Below are 19,786 nucleotides of genomic sequence, written 5' to 3'. Positions count from 1 at the left end.
TTTTTATCTTCTGGTCCTATACACCTCTACAGCAAAGTACCTGTATTACTCCCTCTCATTTCACTGTGAGGAAGCAATTATCTTAATAAAATTCTAGCCTTCCATTTTTTGTCAACAACTTATTTTGAATAATGAGTGTTTAAATGGCCCTTTCCAGTTTTTAATAAGTCCACTGTAGTGAAGACATTATAAAATATAACGAAACTGGAAAAAGATGGCGGAGGAGTAGGATGCGGTGATCACCTTCCTCCGCACAAATACATGAAAAACACATCCACTTCTGGAGTGGCTCCTGCAGAGTACCTCCCGAATGCCGGCAGGAGACCTCAGACTGCCAAAAAGGCAAGAGAAATTCCACGTAATCGGGTAGTGCAAAGGCAAGAAGGGAAAAAAAAAGAGACAAACAATTCTGAGTAGACCGGCCCCTCTGGGAGGGAGCTGTGATGGGGGAAGGCTCCCACACATAGGGAAGCACCCTCACTGGCGGGCAAGGACAGGGGGAGCCTTGGAGCCCCTAGAAGAGAGAACAACTGGCAGGTCATCCAAGGTCAGAACGGAGAGATCCTCCCACAGAGGAGTCAGGCAGTACTCCCCAGCCAGAGAAGCTAATCTGCTCATCCCCAGTGGCAGTGGGGGTGCTGAGGCTTGGGCTTCAGAGCACAGTCCCCAGGGAGAGAGCGGGGGCTGGCTGCATGAGAAAAGCCTGGGGGGCAGGTCCACCAGCAAGATAGGGAGTTTGGGGGGAAAACCTGGGCCGGATGGAGAGGCAGGGGACTTTAGTTTCAGAGTGCTTAGGAGGAAAATCCCTCCCGGTGAATTCACAGGCCACAAAGCGGCACGACTCGCGGCTGCTGGATCAAAAAGCCCGCAGTCCCACGCCCCCACCTGCCTCATGCAACACTGGGTCCCACCGAACGCCCGCTCACCTGCCTGCCACCCCGCTCCCCCACCCCCACCACTGTGCCACTGGCCCACGGCCCACCCACCCACAGCCGCCAAGGGTCCTGTGTGTAAGGCAAGTTATTGGCCACACCCTCCTGGCAGCAGGGGAAGCCCACCGACACCAAGGGTCCTCAGATCAGGACCAACTTCACTGGGAGAATGCACAGCACACCTCAGGCTCACACTGACCTCTGCTGCTGCAAGCAATCCCACAGATTTCAGTTAGACTGCCATATCCCTTCCTACCTCTGATCTGAAGTTGCAAGTGAGCCCCAATCACCCTCTTTCACCCCCTCTTGCCTGGGTAGGGAACAAACTCCTGAGAGCAAACCACACACAAAGTAGGGACCAAAACCAAAACTGATCCCTGAGATCTGCAGAACCAAAGAAGAGAAGGAGAAACAGCCACAAGAGGGGCAGATTTAATGCCCACAATAGGCTTGAAAGAATCTGCATCTGTGGATCACCTGATTAGATGGGTGCTTCTACAATGGAGACTGCAGACATAGAGGACAACTGGGGGCTGTGGGGACAAATACACACAGGACTAATACCAGATCACAGTCTCAGCTCTCCACAGTCCTCTCCACAGCAGGGACAGACCCATACCTAGAAGTACTGGAGGACTTTTTGGTATGCTTATCTTGTTTCTGGTTTTAGGTATTTGTTAGTTACATTTTTACTGTATATATGCGTATTTGAACTTGCTTGTAATTGGTATGAGTACTTTCTTCTTTTCTTTCTTTGCTCTCTCATTTTCTCTTCTCATTGGTTTCTTTTCCTTGTCTCTTTCTGCAAGTACAAGTGTGCACATCTCCTTGTGTGATTTTGACTGATTAGAGTTGCTTTTGCCACCAATCTTGGTGCACTGTCTGCCTTTTCCCTTTCTTCCCTTTTTTCTTCCTTTTTTTCTTTGCTCTCCTTCTACCTCCTTTTTCTCTATGCCGCACAGCTTCCAGGGTCCTGGTGCCCCAGCCAGGGGCCAAACCTGGACCTGTGAGACAGCAGAGCAGAGTCCAGGACATTGGACCACCAGAGAACTCCTGACCCCATAGAATATTAATCAGCAAGCGCTCCCCCAGAGTTCTCATCCTCAACAACAAGCTCCAAATCTAATCAAAGGCCAGCAAGCTCCAGTGCTTGACTCCTCAAGACAAACAGAATACAGATAAGAGGAATTTCTACTAGGCAGCATAGAGAAAGGAGACAGCAAATACGATAAATTAGACAAAATGAGTAAACAAAAAAACACCTTTCAGGCAAAGGAGCAAGATAAAAATCCACAAGACCAAATAAATGAAGAAGAAATACACAAATTGCCTGAAAAAGAATTCAGGTTAATGATAGTAAAGATTATCGAAAATCTAGACAACAAAATAGAGAAAATACAAGAAACAGTTAATAAGCACTCAGAAAAACTAAAGAGCAAACAAACAGTAATGGACAACAAAATAACTGAAATTAAAAATACTCTAGATGGTATAAACATCAGAATAGCTGAGGCAGAAGAATGAATAAGTGAGTTGGAAGATAGAATGAGGGAAATAACTGCCACAGAGCAAGAAAAAGAAAAAAGAATAAAAAGAATGGAAGACAATCTCAGAGACCTCAGAGATAATATTAAGAATACCAACATTCAAATCATAGGTGTCCCAGAAGAAGAAGAAAAAAATAATGGGTCTGAGAAAATATTTTAGGAGATTATGGTGGAAAACTTCCCCGGCATGGAAAAGGAAATAGTAAACCAAGTCCAAGAAGTGCAGAGAATCCCATACAGAAAAAACCAAAGGAGAAATACACCAAGGCACATATTAATCAAACTAACAAAAATTAAAAACACAAAGAAAAAATATTAAAAGCAGCAAGAGAAAAGAAACAAATAATGTATAAGGGAAAACCCATAAGGATAACAGCTGATCTTTCTGCAGAAACTCTGCAGGCCAGAAGGGAGCGTCAGGAGATAATTAAAGTCCTGAAAGAGAAAAACCTACAGCCAAGAATACTCTACCCAGCAAGAATCTCATTCAGATTTGACAGAGAAATCAAAAGCTTTACAGACAAGCAAAAGTTAAGAGAATTCAGCACCACCAAACCAACCTTACAACAACTGCTAAAGGAACTCCTCTAGGCAGTAACACAAGACAAGAAAAAGACCTACAAAACCACAACCAAAACAATTAAGAAAATGGTAATAGGAACATACATGTCAGTAATTACATTAAATGTAAATGGATTAAATGCTCCAACCAAAAGACACAGACTGGCTGAATGGATACAAAAACAAGACCCATACATATGCTGTCTACAAGAGACCCACTTCAGACCTAGGGACACATACAGATGAAAGTAAGGGGATGGAAAAAGATATTCCATGCAAATGGAAGTCAAAAGAAAGTTGGAGTAGCAATAATCATATCAGACAAATTAGACCTTAAAGTAAAAACTATTACAAGAGACAAGGAAGGACACTACATAATGATCAAGGGATCAATCCAAGAAGAAGATATAACAATTGTAAATATCTATGCACCCAACACAGGAGCACCTCAATACATCAGGCAAATGCTAACAGCCATAAAAGGGGAAAGCGACAGTAACACAATAATAGTAGGAGACTTTAACACTCCATTTATATCAATGGACATATCATTCAAACAGAAAATAAATAAGGAAACACATGCTCTAAATTAGACATTAGACCATCTTGACTTAATTGATATTTATAGGACATTCCATCCAAAAACGACAGAATACACTTTCTTCTAAAGTGCGCAGGGAACATTCTCCAGGATAGATCACATCTTGGGTCACAAATCGAGCCTCAGAAAATTCAGGAAAATTGAAATCATATCAAGCATTTTCTCTAACCACAATGCCATGAGACTAGATATCAATTACAGGAAAAAAACTGTAAAAAGTTCAAACACATGGAGGCTAAACAATACACTATTGAACAACCAAGAAATCACTGCAGAAATCAAAGAGGAAATCAAAACATATCTAGAAACAAATGACAATGAAAACACGATGACACAAAACCTATAGGACGGAGCAAAAGCAGTTCTAAGAGGGAAGTTTATAGCAATACAATGCTGCCTCAAGAAACAAGAAAAATTTCGAATAAACAACCTAATCTTATACCTAAAACAATTACAGAACAAAAAAAAAAAAAAAACCGAAGTGAGCAGAAGGAAAGAAATCATAAAGATCAGATCAGAAATAAATGAAAAAGAAATGAAGGAAACAACAGCAAAGATCAATGAAACTAAAAGCTGGTTCTTTGAGAAGATAAACAAAATTGATAGACCATTAGCCAGACTCATCAGGAAAAAAAGGGAGAAGACGCATATCAACAAAATTAGAAATGAAAAGGGAGAAGTAACAACTGACACTGCAGAAATACAAAAGATCATGAGAGACTACTACAAGCAACTATATGCCAATAAATTGGATAACCTGGAAGAAATGGATACATTCGTAGAAAAGTAAAATCTTCCAAGACTGCACCAGGAAGAAACAGAAAATATGAACAGACCAATCACAAGCACTGAAATTGAGACTGTGATTAAAAATCTCCCAACAAACAAAAGCCCAGGGCCAGATGGCTTCACAGGTAAATTCTATCAAACATTTAGAGAGGAGCTAACACTGATCCTTCTCAAACTCTTCCAAAATATAACAGAAGCAGGAACACTCCCAAACTCATTCTACGAGGCCACCACCACCCTGATACCAAAACCAGGCAAAGATATCACAAAAAAAGAAAATTACAGACCAATATCACTGATGAATATAGATGCAAAAATCTGCAACAAAATACTAGCTAACAGAACAATATCACTGATGAATATAGATGCAAAAATCCTCAACAAAATACTAGCTAACAGCACATTAAAAAAATCATACACCATCATCAAGTGGGGTTTATCCCTGGAATAAAGGATTCTTCAATATACGCAAATCAAGCAATGTGATATATCACATCAACAACTTGAAGGATAAAAACCATAAGATAATCTCAATAGATGCAGAGAAAGCTTTTGACAAAGTTCAGCATCCATTTATGATAAAAACCCTCCAGAAAGTGGGCATAGAAGGAAGTTACCTCAACATGATAAAAGCTATATATGACAAACCCACAGCCAACATCATTCTAAATGGTGAAAAATGGAATGCATTCCCTCTAAGGACAGGAACAAGACAAGGGTGCCCACTCTCACCATTATTATTCAACATAGTTTTGGAAGTTTTAGCCACAGCAATCAGAGAAGAAAATGACATAAAAGGAATCCAAATTGGAAAAGAAGTAAAACTGTCACTGTTCACAGATGACATGATATTATACATAGAAAACCCTAAAGACTCTACCAGAAAACTGCTAGCACTAATCGATGAGTTTAGTAAAGTAGCAGGATACAAAATTAATGCACAGAAATCTCTTGCATTCCTATACACTAACAGTGAAAGAGCAGAAAGAGAAGTTAAGAAAACACTCCCATTCACCACTGCAACAAAAAGAATAAAATACCTAGGAATAAACCTGCCTAAGGAGGCCAAAGACCTGTACACAGAAAACTATAAGACACTGATAAAAGAAATCAAAGACAATACAAACAGATGGAGGGACATACCACATTCTTGGATTAGAAGAATCAACATTGTGAAAATGACTATCGTATCCAAAGCAATTTACAGATTCAGTGTAATCCCTATCAAATTACCAATGGCATTCTTTGCAGAACTAGAACAAGAAATTTTACAGTTTGTATGGAAACGCAAAAGATCCCGAATAGCCAAAGCAATCTTGAGAAGGAAAGACAGAGTTGGTGGAATTAGGCTTCCTGACTTCAAACTATACTACAAGGCTACAGTGATCAAGACAGTATGGTACTGGTACAAAAACAGAAATATAGATCAATGGAAAACAATAGAGAGCCCAGAGGTAAATCTACGCACATATGGGCACCTTATCTTTGACAAAGGAGGCAAGAATATACAATGGAAAAAAGACAGCCTCTTTAATAAGTGGTGCTGGGAAAATTGGACAGCAACATGTAAAAGAATGAATTAGAACACTTCCTAACACCATACACAAAAATAAACTCCAAATGGATTAAAGACCTACATGTAAGGCCAGACACTATAAAACTCCTAGAGGAAAACATAGGCAGAGCACTCTATAACATACATCAAAGCAAGATCTTTTTTTGACCCACCTCCTAGAATCATGGAAATAAAATCATGAATAAACAAATGGGACCTAATGAAACTTAAAAGCTTTTGCACAGTGAAGGAAATCATAAACAAGATGAGAAGACAACCCTCAGAATGGGAGAAAATATTTGGCAACAAAGCAACAGACAAAGGATTAATCTCCAAAATATACAAGCAGCTCATGCAGCTTAATACCAAGAAAGCAAATAACTCAGTCCACAAATAGGCAGAAGACATAAATATACATCTCTCCAAAGAAGATGTGCAGATGGCTAACAAACACATGAAAAGATGCTCAACATCACTGATCATTAGAGAAATGCAAGTCAAAGCCACAATGATATATCACCTCACACCAGTCAGAATGGTCATCATCAAAAAAAACTAGAAACAATAAATGCTGGAGAGAGTGTGGAGAAAAGGGAACCGCCCCCCCCCCCCCCCCCCCGTATTGTTGGTGGGAATGTAAGTGGGTACAGCCACTATGGAAAACAGTTTGGAAGTTCCTTAAAAAACTAAAAATGGAACTACCATATGACCCAGTAACCCCACTACTGGGCATATACCCAGAGAAAACCATAATCCAAAAAGTAACATGTACCATAATGTTCACTGTAGCACTGTTTACAATAGCCAGGACGTGGAAGCAACCTAAATGCCCATCAACAGACGACTGGATAAAGAAGATGTGGCACATATACACAATGGAATATTACTCAGCCATAAAGAAGAATGAAGTTGAGTTATTTGTAATGAGATGGGATAGACCTAGAGTCTGTCATACAGAGCAAAGTAAGCCAGAAAGAGAAAAACAAATACCGTATGCTAACTCATATATATGGAACCTAATGAAAAAAAATGGTACTGATGAACGCAGTGACAGGGCAAGAATAAAGATGCAGATGTAGAGAATGGACTTGAGGACACGGCGGGGGAGGTGCAAAGGGGAAGCTGGGACGAAGTAAGAGAGTAGCACTGACATATATACACTACCAAATGTAAAATAGATAGCTAGTGGGAAGTTTCTGCACAACATAAGGAGATAAACTCCATGATGGGTGATGACTTAGAGGGCCAGGACAGAGAGGGTGGGAGGGAGTTGCAGGAGGGTGGGGATATGGGGATATATGTATAAATACAACTGATTCACTTTGGTGTACCTCAAAAATTGGCACATCAGTGTAAAGCAATTATATTCCAATAAAGAGCTTTAAATATATATATTTATAACATGTCTGCATAATATTTTGCTTTTCTGGACCCTTTATGTACATTAGTAATTATGGTACATTTAATTATCCTACTTTATCACAAGAAATATATTCGAGATACCCTCAAGGGTTTGTGCAAGTAGATGTTGGTCCCTCAGCCAATCTCTTTTAGATTCCATAAGCATAACTGGGGGATTAAACTTAGTCCCCTGTCCAAAAATTTGCCAGTCACAATTTTCCAACCTCGGAAAAATTCAGTAAATTTTCAGATGTGCATATGGAACCAAATTGACTTTCTCACACCCTACAATTGATATGTCACTATTATATTAATTCTTTAGTGAACCTTAATAATTCATCTTTTTTCATATTACTCCCAAAAAGCTGTCTGAACAACTTACTGATTTATCCAATTACCACTTCTGATCCCACCTTTTCACTTCTTCCCTTTGACTGACCTCTCATTTGGATAACATAAATTTTTTTTTCTATCACAGCTTTTTTTATTCCATGAGATCACTGAGATAGCAATTCAACTACAGCCTCCTGAATATTCATTTAATTTTCTGAGAAAAAAATTGATAAAAGATGCCCAAGATTGGGAACCTCAATTGACTCACAAATGGGAGGATAATCACAATTGCACATGTTTCCCCCCAGGAACTAGGCATCTGAGCCCCATAACAGAGCCCACAGTCTGGGGATCCTGCACCAAGAACATAATCTCCCAGAATTTCTCATTTTCCAGGCCAGTAGGGCTTGCATATGGGACAGCTGGAGGGCTGTAGGAAACAGAGACTCTGCTCTTAAAGGACACATGCAAATCTCACACACTCTCAGTCTCAGGGCACAGGCAGTAATTTGAAAGGAACCTGGGTCAGCCCCACTTGCTCTGAGCTTGGAGAGCCTCCAGAGAGGCAGAGGGCAACTGATATTGCCCTTGGGATGCACACACTGGCAGCAGATATTTTTACAAGCTTGTTCTACCACAAGGACACTAGTGCTGGCAAACGCCAAATTGAAATCATCTCTTCAGCCTATTAGTGCAGAGGGCTTACCCAGCCACCAGCAGGTCCCCACCACTTCTGGAATCTGCCAGGCCAAGCAGCCAGATGCAAGAGGTCCCAACCATGCCCTCCAGCAAGCCAGTACCAGGCCCAGGAGCCCCTGGGCCCCACGGCCAGCCACCCTGGGACTCAACCTGGACTACCAGTGGGCTGGTACCAGGTTCAAGCCTCCATGGCACCTGCAGCCAGCTGCCCCAGGACAAAATCCTGCCCATCAGCAAACTGGTACATGTCCTAGTACTTGCCAGGCCCTGCAGCTAGATGCACTGGACCCCACCCCACCAACCAGCATGGTGACAACCGCTGCATGAAACAGGACCTGGGAGGAAGCTGGGCTGTGGGTCTGCCCCGCCTACAAGCATGCCCACAGTAGTCAGCTCCCCTACAACAGAAGGGCCCATACAACCCATATAGGGGGCACCCCTAGAGCATACTGCTCTGGTGACCAGAGGAGAGTATGCTGCTGGACCCCATAGGACATCTCCTATATAAGGCTACTTCTCCAGGATCTAGAAACATAACCAACCTACCAAATACAAAGAAATAAATACAGAGAATTAGGAAAAAGGAGGAGACAGAGGAATATATTCCAAAGGAAGAAACAAACAGAATCCCAGAAAGAAATAAGCAGAATGGAGATAAGCAGTCTACCAGATAAAGAATTCAAGGTAATGATCACAAAGATGCTCAACAAACTCAGGAAAAGAATGGATGAAATCAGTGAGAAGTCTAACAAAGGGTTAGAAATATAAAGAAGAACCAAATAAAGTTGAAGAATACAATAACTGAAATTTTACAATACACTAGGAGGAATCAACACCACATTAGAAGATACAGAGGAACAAATCAATGAACTGGAAGACAGAGTAGAGGAAATAACCCAAGCTGAACAGAAAAAAGAAAGAATCAAAAATTTTTTTAAAAGGATAGTTTCAGAGACTTCTGCCACAACATCAAGAGTACTAACATTTGCATTATGGGGTCCAAAAGGAGAAGAGAAAAAGAAAGGGGCAGAAAACTTATTTGAAGAAATAACGGCTGAAAAATTCCCTAACCTGGGAAAGTAAACAGATATCAAAGTCCAGGAAGCACACAGAGTCCTGAACAAGATGAATTTGAAGAGGTCCACACCAAGACACATTCTAAATAAAATGGCAAAAATTAAACATAAAAAGAGAATCTTAAAAGGAAAAAGAGAAAAGCAACTAGTTACATACAATGATCCCCATAACCCATCAATCAACTGGAACTAATTGAATTTATAGAATACGCTATACAATAACAGGATACATGGGAAAGTATCTGGGCAAGTCTGAGACAGACGCAGGAATTCATGAAAGAGTCAGAGAAGAGCATACCTTAAATATATACATATATATATATAATATATATAAATAAAATTTATGAATAAATATATATATATATATATATATAGAGAGAGAGAGAGAGAGAGAGAGAGAGAAGCATGCACACATTTCAGGATGAACCCTGAACCAGGTATCTGTGGTTCAAACAACAGCAAAAAGGAAAACAGTTTTAGCAAAGGCTTAACATGTTAAACTGAGAGTTCAGCCAACACTACAGAAGAGTGAGCTTGTATTTTGAGTCTCACAGGGTTTACTGGCAGCTTAAAAAAAAAATCAATCACTTTCCCCAGGTGAATATAACAGAACCCAGAGTTTAAGCAGTGTAACAGTCACAGTGTGAGGATACAATCCAAAATCACTGGATTTACAAAGAATGGGTAAAATGACCCATTCCAAAGGACAATCATCTACTGGAATGACAAGCTGTAGGTGCCAAGTCCACAGTGACTCAGATATTGGTAGAATTACACAAGGACTTTAAATCAATCTACACAACCGTGCTTTATGAGATAAAGTAAGATAATGAAAAGTTAAGATTTCTCAAAAGAGAAAGAGAAAACACATAGTATTAAAAGGAAAATATTAGGAATGAAAAATACAGTGACTCTGAACAAAGTCACACTTTGGACTTCATTACTGGACAGAGAATACAGAAGAAAAAGGCAATGATTTTGAAATTAGATTTGACTTATTTAATCCTTATGAAGGAGAGAAACAGAACTTTTTTAATTTACAACAATTCTGGGACCTATGATACAATGTTAAAGTCTATAATATGTGTAATTTGAATCCTAGAAGAAGAGAGAGAGAGACTGGGGCAGAAAAATTATGAATAATTTATGGCTGGAAACTTCCCAAATATTGCAAAAGAAGTAAATTTATATATTTGAGTTCAGTGAATTCATAAACATGACAAAGAAAATTATACATACACATATTAAAATCAAAGCATAAAGAAAGCATTTTAAAATGTGCCTATAAAACAAACTAAAAATAAATATATTTGAACATGAAGAAATATTAAATGTACTTAAACATAAATGCAAAAATACATATTAAAATTTGTAATGAAATAGAATAAGATCATGATAAATACAGAAATAAAGAGGCCCATGAAAAACAACCTAAATGTCTATTGACAGATGAATGTGTAAAGAACATGTGGGTGTGTGGGTGTGTGGGGGGGGGGGTGTAATGGAATACTACACGGCCATGAAAAAGAATAAAATAATGTCACTTGCAGCAACACAGAGATTAACATACTAAGTGAAGTAAGTCACAAAGAGAAAGACAAATACCATGATATCACTTATAAGTGGAATGTAAAATATGACACAAATGAACTTATCTACAAAACAGAAACCGACTCACAGACATAGAGAACAGACTTGTGATTGCCAAAGGTGGGGGGAGGGTTGGAGTGGGAATTTGGGGTTAGCAGATGCAAACTAGTACATATAGAATGGATAAACAACAAGGTCCTACTATATAGCACAGGGAACTATATTCAATATCCTGTGATAAACTGCAATGGAAAAGAATATAAAAAAAGAATATATGTGTATGTATAACTAAAGCACTTCGTTGTACAGCAGAAATTAATATAACATTGTAAATCAACTATACTTCAATTTTTTAAAAAAGGCCCATGAATTAAAAAACGAAAGAATTATAAACATCTCAGAGGTATTTCTGAAAACTATCAACAGTAAGTTATCAGTTTGCCTTTTCTTTTGATAACAGATTTTTTCTCTATTATTATCTGAATAATCATACTGACACTAACTTTTAATTACAAATTTTACAGGATTGATAAATTGGAAAAACTGTCTATCATCTTACAAATGTCTAACAATGTTGAAATAAAAAAACAGTAGGTGGCCTTTTTTTTTTAATTTTTTTATTTATTTATTATTTTTTGGGGGGTACAGCAAGTTCAATCATCTGTTTTTATACACATATGCCCGCATTCGCTCCCTTCCTTGACTCCCTCCCCCTCGAGTCCCCCGCACCCTCCCCACCCCAGTTCTCTAAGGCATCTTCCATCCTCAAGTTGGACTCCCTTTGTTATACTACAACTTCCCACTATCTATTTTTCAGTTGGTAGTATATATATGTCTGTGCTACTCTCTCGCTTCGTCTCAGCTTCCCCTTCACCCCACGCCCCCTCTCAAACCTCGAGTTCTCCAGTCCATTCTCTGTATCTGCGTCCTTGTTCTTGTCACTGAGTTCATCAGTACCATTTTTAGATTCCGTATATGTGAGTTAGCATACAATATTTGTCTTTCTCTTTCTGACTTACTTCACTCTGTATGACAGACTCTAGTTCTATCCACCTCATTACATATAGCTCCAACTCATCCCTTTTTATAGCTGAGTAATATTCCATTGTATATATATGCCACATCTTCTTTATCCATTCATTTGTTGATGGACATTTCGGTTGCTTCCGTGTCCTGGCTATTGTAAAGAGTGCTGCAATAAACATTATGGTACAAGTTTCTTTTGGGATTATGGTTTTCTTTGGGTATATGCCCAGGAGTGGGATTACTGGATCATAGGGTAGTTCTATTTGTAGTTTTTTAAGGAACCTCCAAATTGTTTTCCATAGTGGCTGTACCAACTTACATTCCCACCAACAGTGCAGGAGAGTTCCCTTTTCTCCACACCCTCTCCAACATTTGTTGTTTCCAGATTTTGTGATGATGGCCATTCTGATTAGTGTGAGGTGATACCTCATTGTGGCTTTGACTTGCATTTCTCTGATGATGAGTGATGTTGAGCATCTTTTCATGTGTTTGTTGGCCATTAAAAAAACAGAAGATGGCCTTTTGTCTTGTAATCTGATCCTTATTATTGTATACCTGGCCTGCTTCTGATGCTAATGTTATTTACAGCTGCCTCTCTGAGGACATTTTCCCTTCTCTGAGTTCTGTGTTCTCCACTATATCCCCAAAGTCTATTACACAAGAGATTCATTAGTAATGTTTAAGACACGACCAACAAGGACCTGTTTGTTTCACTTAATTGAAAATTGGGTCCATGTTTTTAAAAGGAAAACTTTGTCAGTTTAGAAATATGTCTCTCTGCCAGAAATATCAGAATATCAACTTTCCCAACAACAGAGAGAGATCCCTCCCTAGCCATTAAACTACTGTTAGCTTTGTAGTTCCAGAATAAAGATCTCCTGGGCTCAGGGGGTCGCGCTTCCTGTTGAAAAAATCTTCGTCTTCTGTGGGTGGTGGAAGACCATAAAAACTCTCCAGTTGCAGAGCCCTCTGTGAGTATAAGTCTGTATTCCTAAGACCGGGCGGAGCCCACCCACCTCTCTGCACCTTAAGACATTCCCGGATGACTTTTTTCACCCTCTGCAACTTTAGGGTCCAGCACACATCTGAGGTTATCAGAGAAGTATTTTTTTTTTATCATTTTCTTTCCCTTTTCTGAACTCTAGAATGATGCTTTCCTCTGAAGGAAGTATCTATACCAAAGTGACAAAATATGATTTGTCACTTTGATATTTTGTGAAAGGTTTCAACAACCGCTTATGAAGTGTGGCTTCTCAATAGGAGTGGCAAGTATAAGACAGGCACTGATAAGCTGTTTTCATGTATCAAAATAATGACATTCATCTAAATGCCGTGGAACTTTAGAGGGACAGTCCTATGTATCCTCTGACATAACCTCACCGTCATTTTAAACAAAAACTGTGTATAAAATATGTGAATTAAATCTCCACTGAGAGACTTATTTGCTTATGTTTTACCAAGCGGTGACCCCATCCTTTAATAATCTTTCATATTTTAATGGAAACAATTTTTTAACATCTATATCAATGTCAATGTCAATTTCATGACAGTGTTAAGAAGGTGGAATATGAATTACTGAAGGAAACAGTGGCATTTTTGGAAGAAAAGATTAGTCTCTTTCCTTAGTGCACGCAGGCTGACGGAGGTGCTTGAGGGTGACTGAGATATCTCAACTTGGGGGCAGAGGTCTGGGCTGCAGATACAATTCACTTCTGTCCCACCACTGGAAATGCTGTGTTGTCCCTTTATGACCTTTAACCTAGTGTTGAGGTGGGGAGGCTCTTTTAGGTAAAATGTTCTCTGTTCTTCCCTTCTTCTGCTTTTCTATGAACTCTGTAGGTTAAACTGTGGGACTAAGAACAAAGTGGGAGCTGATATCCACCTTTCCCAATAATTAGGAAGGGAATTTTTTAAAGCAACCAAGTGAAACTCCAAGTAATTGAAGCCCCTAAGGCAAATGCCTTTTGGTTCAGCAATGTAGGAAAATGATAAGGTATCCAGACAATGACTGAAGGATAAAATATTTGAGTTAGCTGCTATGTAAGCAATGAGAAAGAAGACCAAATACATTGATATAATACTATTTTGATCCAGGCAAAAACTTTCGAATGACTTCTTTTCTTTTCTAGTTGAGGACTATAACAGATATGTAGCCTTTTTTTTGTACTGCCAAGGAGCAAAGAATGATGTTTATATTTTAAAAAGCTCATTTTTAAAATGAAGGCGAATGGACAACAGACATTATATATGGCATATATATTAAATACGTGCAATTTTGATATCAATTAGACCTCAATAAAGCTAAAACACAAAAGAACCTAACTGACCCTTTGTAGAAAAAAATCAAGAACCTCCAACTGGACTTACATACTTGTATTAAAGAATGTACAATAAAAGTGAATGGAAATTTCATTAAATGAGAAAACAGACTGCTTGTTCTGAGTCAGAAGAGTGCATATAAAATTTATGAATTTTACAATAAACATATTTATTGAGCGCTTGATAAAGCTTGAATAGGGCTAGCTGCTGTGGAATCTCAATGAACAACACATAGCCCAATCTCAATAAAATTACATTTACATATTTAGTGGTAACAAAGAGACAAGCATAGTGGGCTACAGGGGCAAAAACGAGAAGCAGATCCCTTACACAATGAAGTGTCAAGAACCTTTTTTGCAGGAAGTGACACTAAGCCAAAACCTGGAAAACCTATCAGTATTAGCATCAGTCTAGTGAAGGGGTGCACAGGCATGGGAAGCCAGTCATGAACAGAGTTGTACCAGTCCACTCAGGCTGGTAGAGACGTCATTCTGGTTTGTGGAAAGTGAGTGCCCCCTTTGGTGGAAGCACTCTGAGCAGCTGATTCACAGGTAGCGTTCCTTTCCAAATATGGGCATCCTCATCACAGGAGCGTACCATCAGTGGGTCACGTCAGGCCTCATTAGTCGATGTTATAATTTTGGCTTTTAGGTACAGACAGAATCCATGCAATTCAGGTATTGCTGATGAATATTAATCCATAATTTTAACTGCAAACGTTAACTTCAAATGATATCCCACACACGTATAGATAGAATAAAATGGACACAACCACAAAAATACGGCTGAAGAAGCACAAACGATTGGAGGGTGGATATATTATATCAGACAAATAATCCATGTGAAGACTTGCCCCAACACACTGCCTCCTAGATAGAATGTGCTTAGTAATTGCTGTTGGCTCTTTTGGTTTTCATTTTTATTTCTATTTGGTAAATTTTTAATTATGAAATAATTTTGTACTTACAGTTGAAAAAATGGTGCAGACAGTCCCCAGATATCCTTCACCCTGCATAACCATAGTGGAATTCTTAACACTAAGGAGTTAACACTGTTTACAAACACTAATCACTAAAAAACAGATTTAAGGACCAGTCCTGGTGATGGCCAGGCCAGGCATCCAGGAGTCCACCGCGCCCACGCAGCAACAGGTCCCTCGCGCTCCTTGGGCGCCCCCTGCCGGCTCGGCGGCCGCGGGGCCGCACACTGATTCCTGACATGCGGTCCCGGCGCCCGCGGACTGAGCATGCGTAGTGCGCCGGCCGACCTTGCGGCGGTCTGCGGGTCCCCAGAGGCGCCAGGGAGGAGAGCGTTTTTGGCTCTGGCTTGCAGGGTCTCAGAGGAGCGAATGACTAATTGAAATAAATAAATAAATAAAATTAAGATAGGTTAATTTAATTTAATTTAATACAGATTTTATTTGGATTGTCCCAGTTTTTCCACTGTCATTTTTCTGTTGCAGGATCCAATTCAAGTTACTACTTGACAAGGAAATGTCATCTGTCCTTGGTCTCCTCCAACCTGTTTCTCATCCTGTGTCCCCTTATCCTTCTTCACCTTGAAAGTACAAACAATTGAGGTTAAATTCTTCAGGGTTTTGGGTTTTTTGTTGTTGTTTTCTTGCTAATAATATTTAATTTCGTTACCCAGTACTGCAGCAGGTAACTTGTTTATGTAGTACTTCTGAAACACTGTGTTCTATCAGAGTGAAAATGGAGAGAAAGTTGGCATTCATGTAGAATCTTCAAGATGAACAGAAAACCTGGAAAGCAATGGGTGTTATTTGGATGACAATTCTGATACCAAAAGTAAAATATATAAAATGAAATAACTTCTTTGGTCAATGCAGTAAAAGCAAACATTCAAATACTGCACTCAAGGCCTATAGGCTCTGTATAAAATGTCAAACTCAGCCATTTATTTGCGTTTGACAGGAACCCACACTTCAAGCAGCTTGTGAGTTCATTCAAACTCGTGAGTAATGAAGAATTATTAGGAACAAAACGACATAATATCCACAAGTGGTATCACACTGATGATCCTTTCCAATTCTATAGCTAAATATATTTCAGAGAATAGAGGACAGAGTTTAATTGAAAAATAGAGATGTGAGAACATGCAAGTGGGTATAAAAATATAGACTGTAGTACAAACATATTTCAGAAAAACTTGATCTTGAGGAGATCTATGATGTGCATCAAAAGAGCTGAGAATTCCAGAGTTTTGACGGGTCCTTATAAAGTCAAAGAAGAAAGTGATTATTCATTGCAATGGTTGGATTTTTTTATCCACTGGCCATAGCCTCATAATTTCATACAGGTTTTCCCAGTTCAATGTCACTTGAGTTTGTGAGGAATTTGAGAAGAAGTACAAGTCAGCAATGAAAAACTGTACATCATTATCTACATACATACTCCTGGGACTGACAGATGATCCTCGAATGCAGGTTCTGATTTTTATGCTTCTGTTTGTCTCCTACACATTGACTGTAACTGGGAACCTGACCATCATTATACTCACTTTTGTAGAGTCTCACCTTAAAACTGCCATGTACTTTTTCCTCAAAAATTTCTCCTTTTTGGAAACCTTATACACCACGGTCTGCATCCCCAGATTCTTATACAGCTTAACAACTGGGGACAAGACTATTTCCTATAATGCTTGTGTTAGTCAACTATTTTTTTTTTTCCTTTTTGGAACAGCACAATTTTTTCTCCTGGCCATCATGTCCTATGACCGCTACGTGGCCATCTGCAAACCCTTACATTATGCAACCATCATGAACAGCAGAGTCTGTGCATGGCTTGTTCTCTGCTGTTGGATAGCAGGTTGCCTGGTCACATTTCCACCACTTTGCCTGGGCTTAAACCTGGAATTCTGTGACTATAATGTCATTGACCATTTCTTCTGTGATGCTTCTCCTATGCTGAAGATCTCTTCTTCAGACACATGGTTCATAGAACAGATGGTTGTTGCCCTTGCTGTGTTGACCGACATCGTCACACTTCTGTGTGTAGTCATGTCCTACACATACATCATCAAGACCATCATAAAGTTCCCTTCGGCCCAGCAAAAGATGAAGGCCTTTTCTACCTGCTCTTCTCACGTGATTGTGGTTTCTATGACCTATGGCAGTTGTATCTTCATCTATGTCAAAGCTTCAGCAAAGGATGAAGTGACAGTTAATAAGTGTGTGTCAGTGCTTAGCATTTCAGTTGCCCCCATGTTAAATCCATTTATTTATACCCTGAGGAACAAGCAAGTGAAACAAGCTTTTATAGACTTAATCAAAAGAATTTCATTAATTTCAAAGAAGTAAAGGAATGTTGAAACTAAGCATAAAATATAAATTTAAAAAGAGCAGTGGACCTTAAGGTCACAATCTTCATTTCTTAACCATCGTACCCTGCTCTATTGTCTGTTCATATCAACATGCTTATACCACTTTAAAAATCATCTTTTTAATGCTTGTTGAAATAAACAAGTTGAGTCATTTCAACTCGTGTTGAAAATAAACTTTCTCCAAGTTGACATCTCATACCAGGAGAACATGAAATTAGATTCCCAGGAAAAGGGCCTTACCCAAGCGCTAACCTGGCTCTGACCAATAAAAGAACTATTAAATCTTATGTGGATGGACTTCCCTGTTTGTCCAGTGGCTAAGACTCCGTGTTCCCAATGCAGGGGGCCCAGGTTCGATCCCTGGTCAAGGAACTGGATCCAACATGGCTCAACTAAAAGATCCCACATGCCTTAATGAAGATCGAAGATCCTGCATGCTGAAACTAAGCCCTGGCGCAGCCGAATAGATAAAAATAAATATTTAAATTTCACGTAGAAAGAAACTGAATTCTTGAACTCACAGGAAAATAATGAAGTAATGGTATCCATTGGTTTTTTTTTTCAGTGCAAACATCCAAAAAGACATATATATGATCACAATTGCTCTTCTCAAGCAGGAATTAATTATCCAAGATAACAATGAGTTAGTTTGAGCAAATAGGATTGGACTTTAACGCTGGAGAGGAAAATATATGAGTTTAGGCACCTGGAGGTCCACATTTATCTTGTAAAAGAAACTTTAAAGCCCAAAGCCTTAGAGTTTAGATTCATTGGATTGTCTATAAAGTGAAGAGCACAGCCTCTGCATTAATTCATCACCCAGATGGCAGTGATCTGGTAAAATCTGCTGAGACAATAAGACCATCTATATGATGACAAAGCAGGACTAGTGCTGAAATACATGATAGGATGCAAGTCCTAAATATAGCTAAATTAAGCCAGTGGGAACCAGCAAATTTCAGCAAATTAAAGTCCTAGACCTAAAGAAAATTAAACCAGCAAAATATAAGGAAGCCTTGGGTTATAGACAAGGAAATCAATATGAAGGCAAAATTGTTTCCTCATAATTGTTTTTTTAACATTGACAAAACATTGACCTTCACTAATATTTTTCAGAAAAGGTTTTCCACATTTGGTTATTTTATTCCTTACCATCCTTCACATTTCTCACCATAAACCCCAATGGTCCAGCCTGGAATGTTTTTGACTTTCAGTTCTAGACCTGTGTTCAAGGTGTCAGCTCTTACAAAGATTTTCTCCCCTGCATCCCTCCTTAGCCATCTGTGTTTGGAACCCCTCATATATGCACTTGTCAGATCCTGCAGTTAGTTATCATGCAATAACAAATCATCCCCAAATCAGTGGTTTGAAACTTGAGTTTCTGGGTCAAACGGGTGTTTCTGCCAATTTGCACAGACATCAGCCGATCTTAGCTGGGTTTGTTGATAGGATTGTCATTATGGATGACTGGCTCTTGCTGTCTGGTAGGGCCTCATTCACAAATTTAGAAGTTGAATGACTCCTTAAAGATAAATGAACCCTCCTCCAGAGAGTGTTTTATCTTCCAGCTAATAGTTGTTCACATGGCAAGACCGTGAGGCTCCAGGGGAGAGAGTGGAAGTACGCCAGGCCTCTGGGGTCCTAGGCGCAGCATCTTGGCCACCACACACACTCTTACTAGCCAAGCAAGTCACAGGACCCGCCAAGATTCAAGGGAGAAAAATAAAATCACTTATACATGGAAGGAGCTGGAGAGACATATTGCAGAGGGTGTGGAGAGAGAGGGGTAGCCATATTTGCTACCCATCTTCCACAGACACTATGCTTCCCCTCTATTTCATGAATCCCCTATCTATTTTGTCTCAAGTCTACTTTCATGTCTTTAGTGTGCATATGGACCCCTGGAAAGACAATGGTGATTAGTATATGTTTTAAAATAAATATTAGTTGAATAAATCCCATTGAAAACACTAAAGATAAACTTTCAGAGAGGAAACATCTATATAAAGTCTAAC

General features: G+C 39.3%; 1 protein-coding gene across 1 annotated transcript; it reads left to right on the top strand.

Annotated features, from left to right (window-relative positions):
• The first annotated feature begins 16,809 nt into the window (after positions 1 to 16,809).
• LOC130833733 (olfactory receptor 6C2-like) lies at positions 16,810 to 17,748 on the top strand. The gene has a single exon (XM_057703669.1). It carries the CDS (start codon positions 16,810 to 16,812, stop codon positions 17,746 to 17,748), a length of 939 nt encoding a protein of 312 aa, XP_057559652.1.
• Positions 17,749 to 19,786: the final 2,038 nt, after the last annotated feature.

The sequence above is a fragment of the Hippopotamus amphibius genome, chromosome 12, assembly GCF_030028045.1.
Source record: "Hippopotamus amphibius kiboko isolate mHipAmp2 chromosome 12, mHipAmp2.hap2, whole genome shotgun sequence".
NCBI classification, from domain to species: domain Eukaryota; kingdom Metazoa; phylum Chordata; class Mammalia; order Artiodactyla; family Hippopotamidae; genus Hippopotamus; species Hippopotamus amphibius.
The sequence above is the reverse complement of the archived record's forward strand: the minus strand, read 5'-3'. Positions and strand labels throughout refer to the sequence as shown.

What these genes read in the sequence shown, in the direction of transcription:
- LOC130833733 (XM_057703669.1), top strand. Translation starts at nt 16,810, where the DNA reads ATGAAAAACTGTACATCATTATCTACATACATACTCCTGGGACTGACA.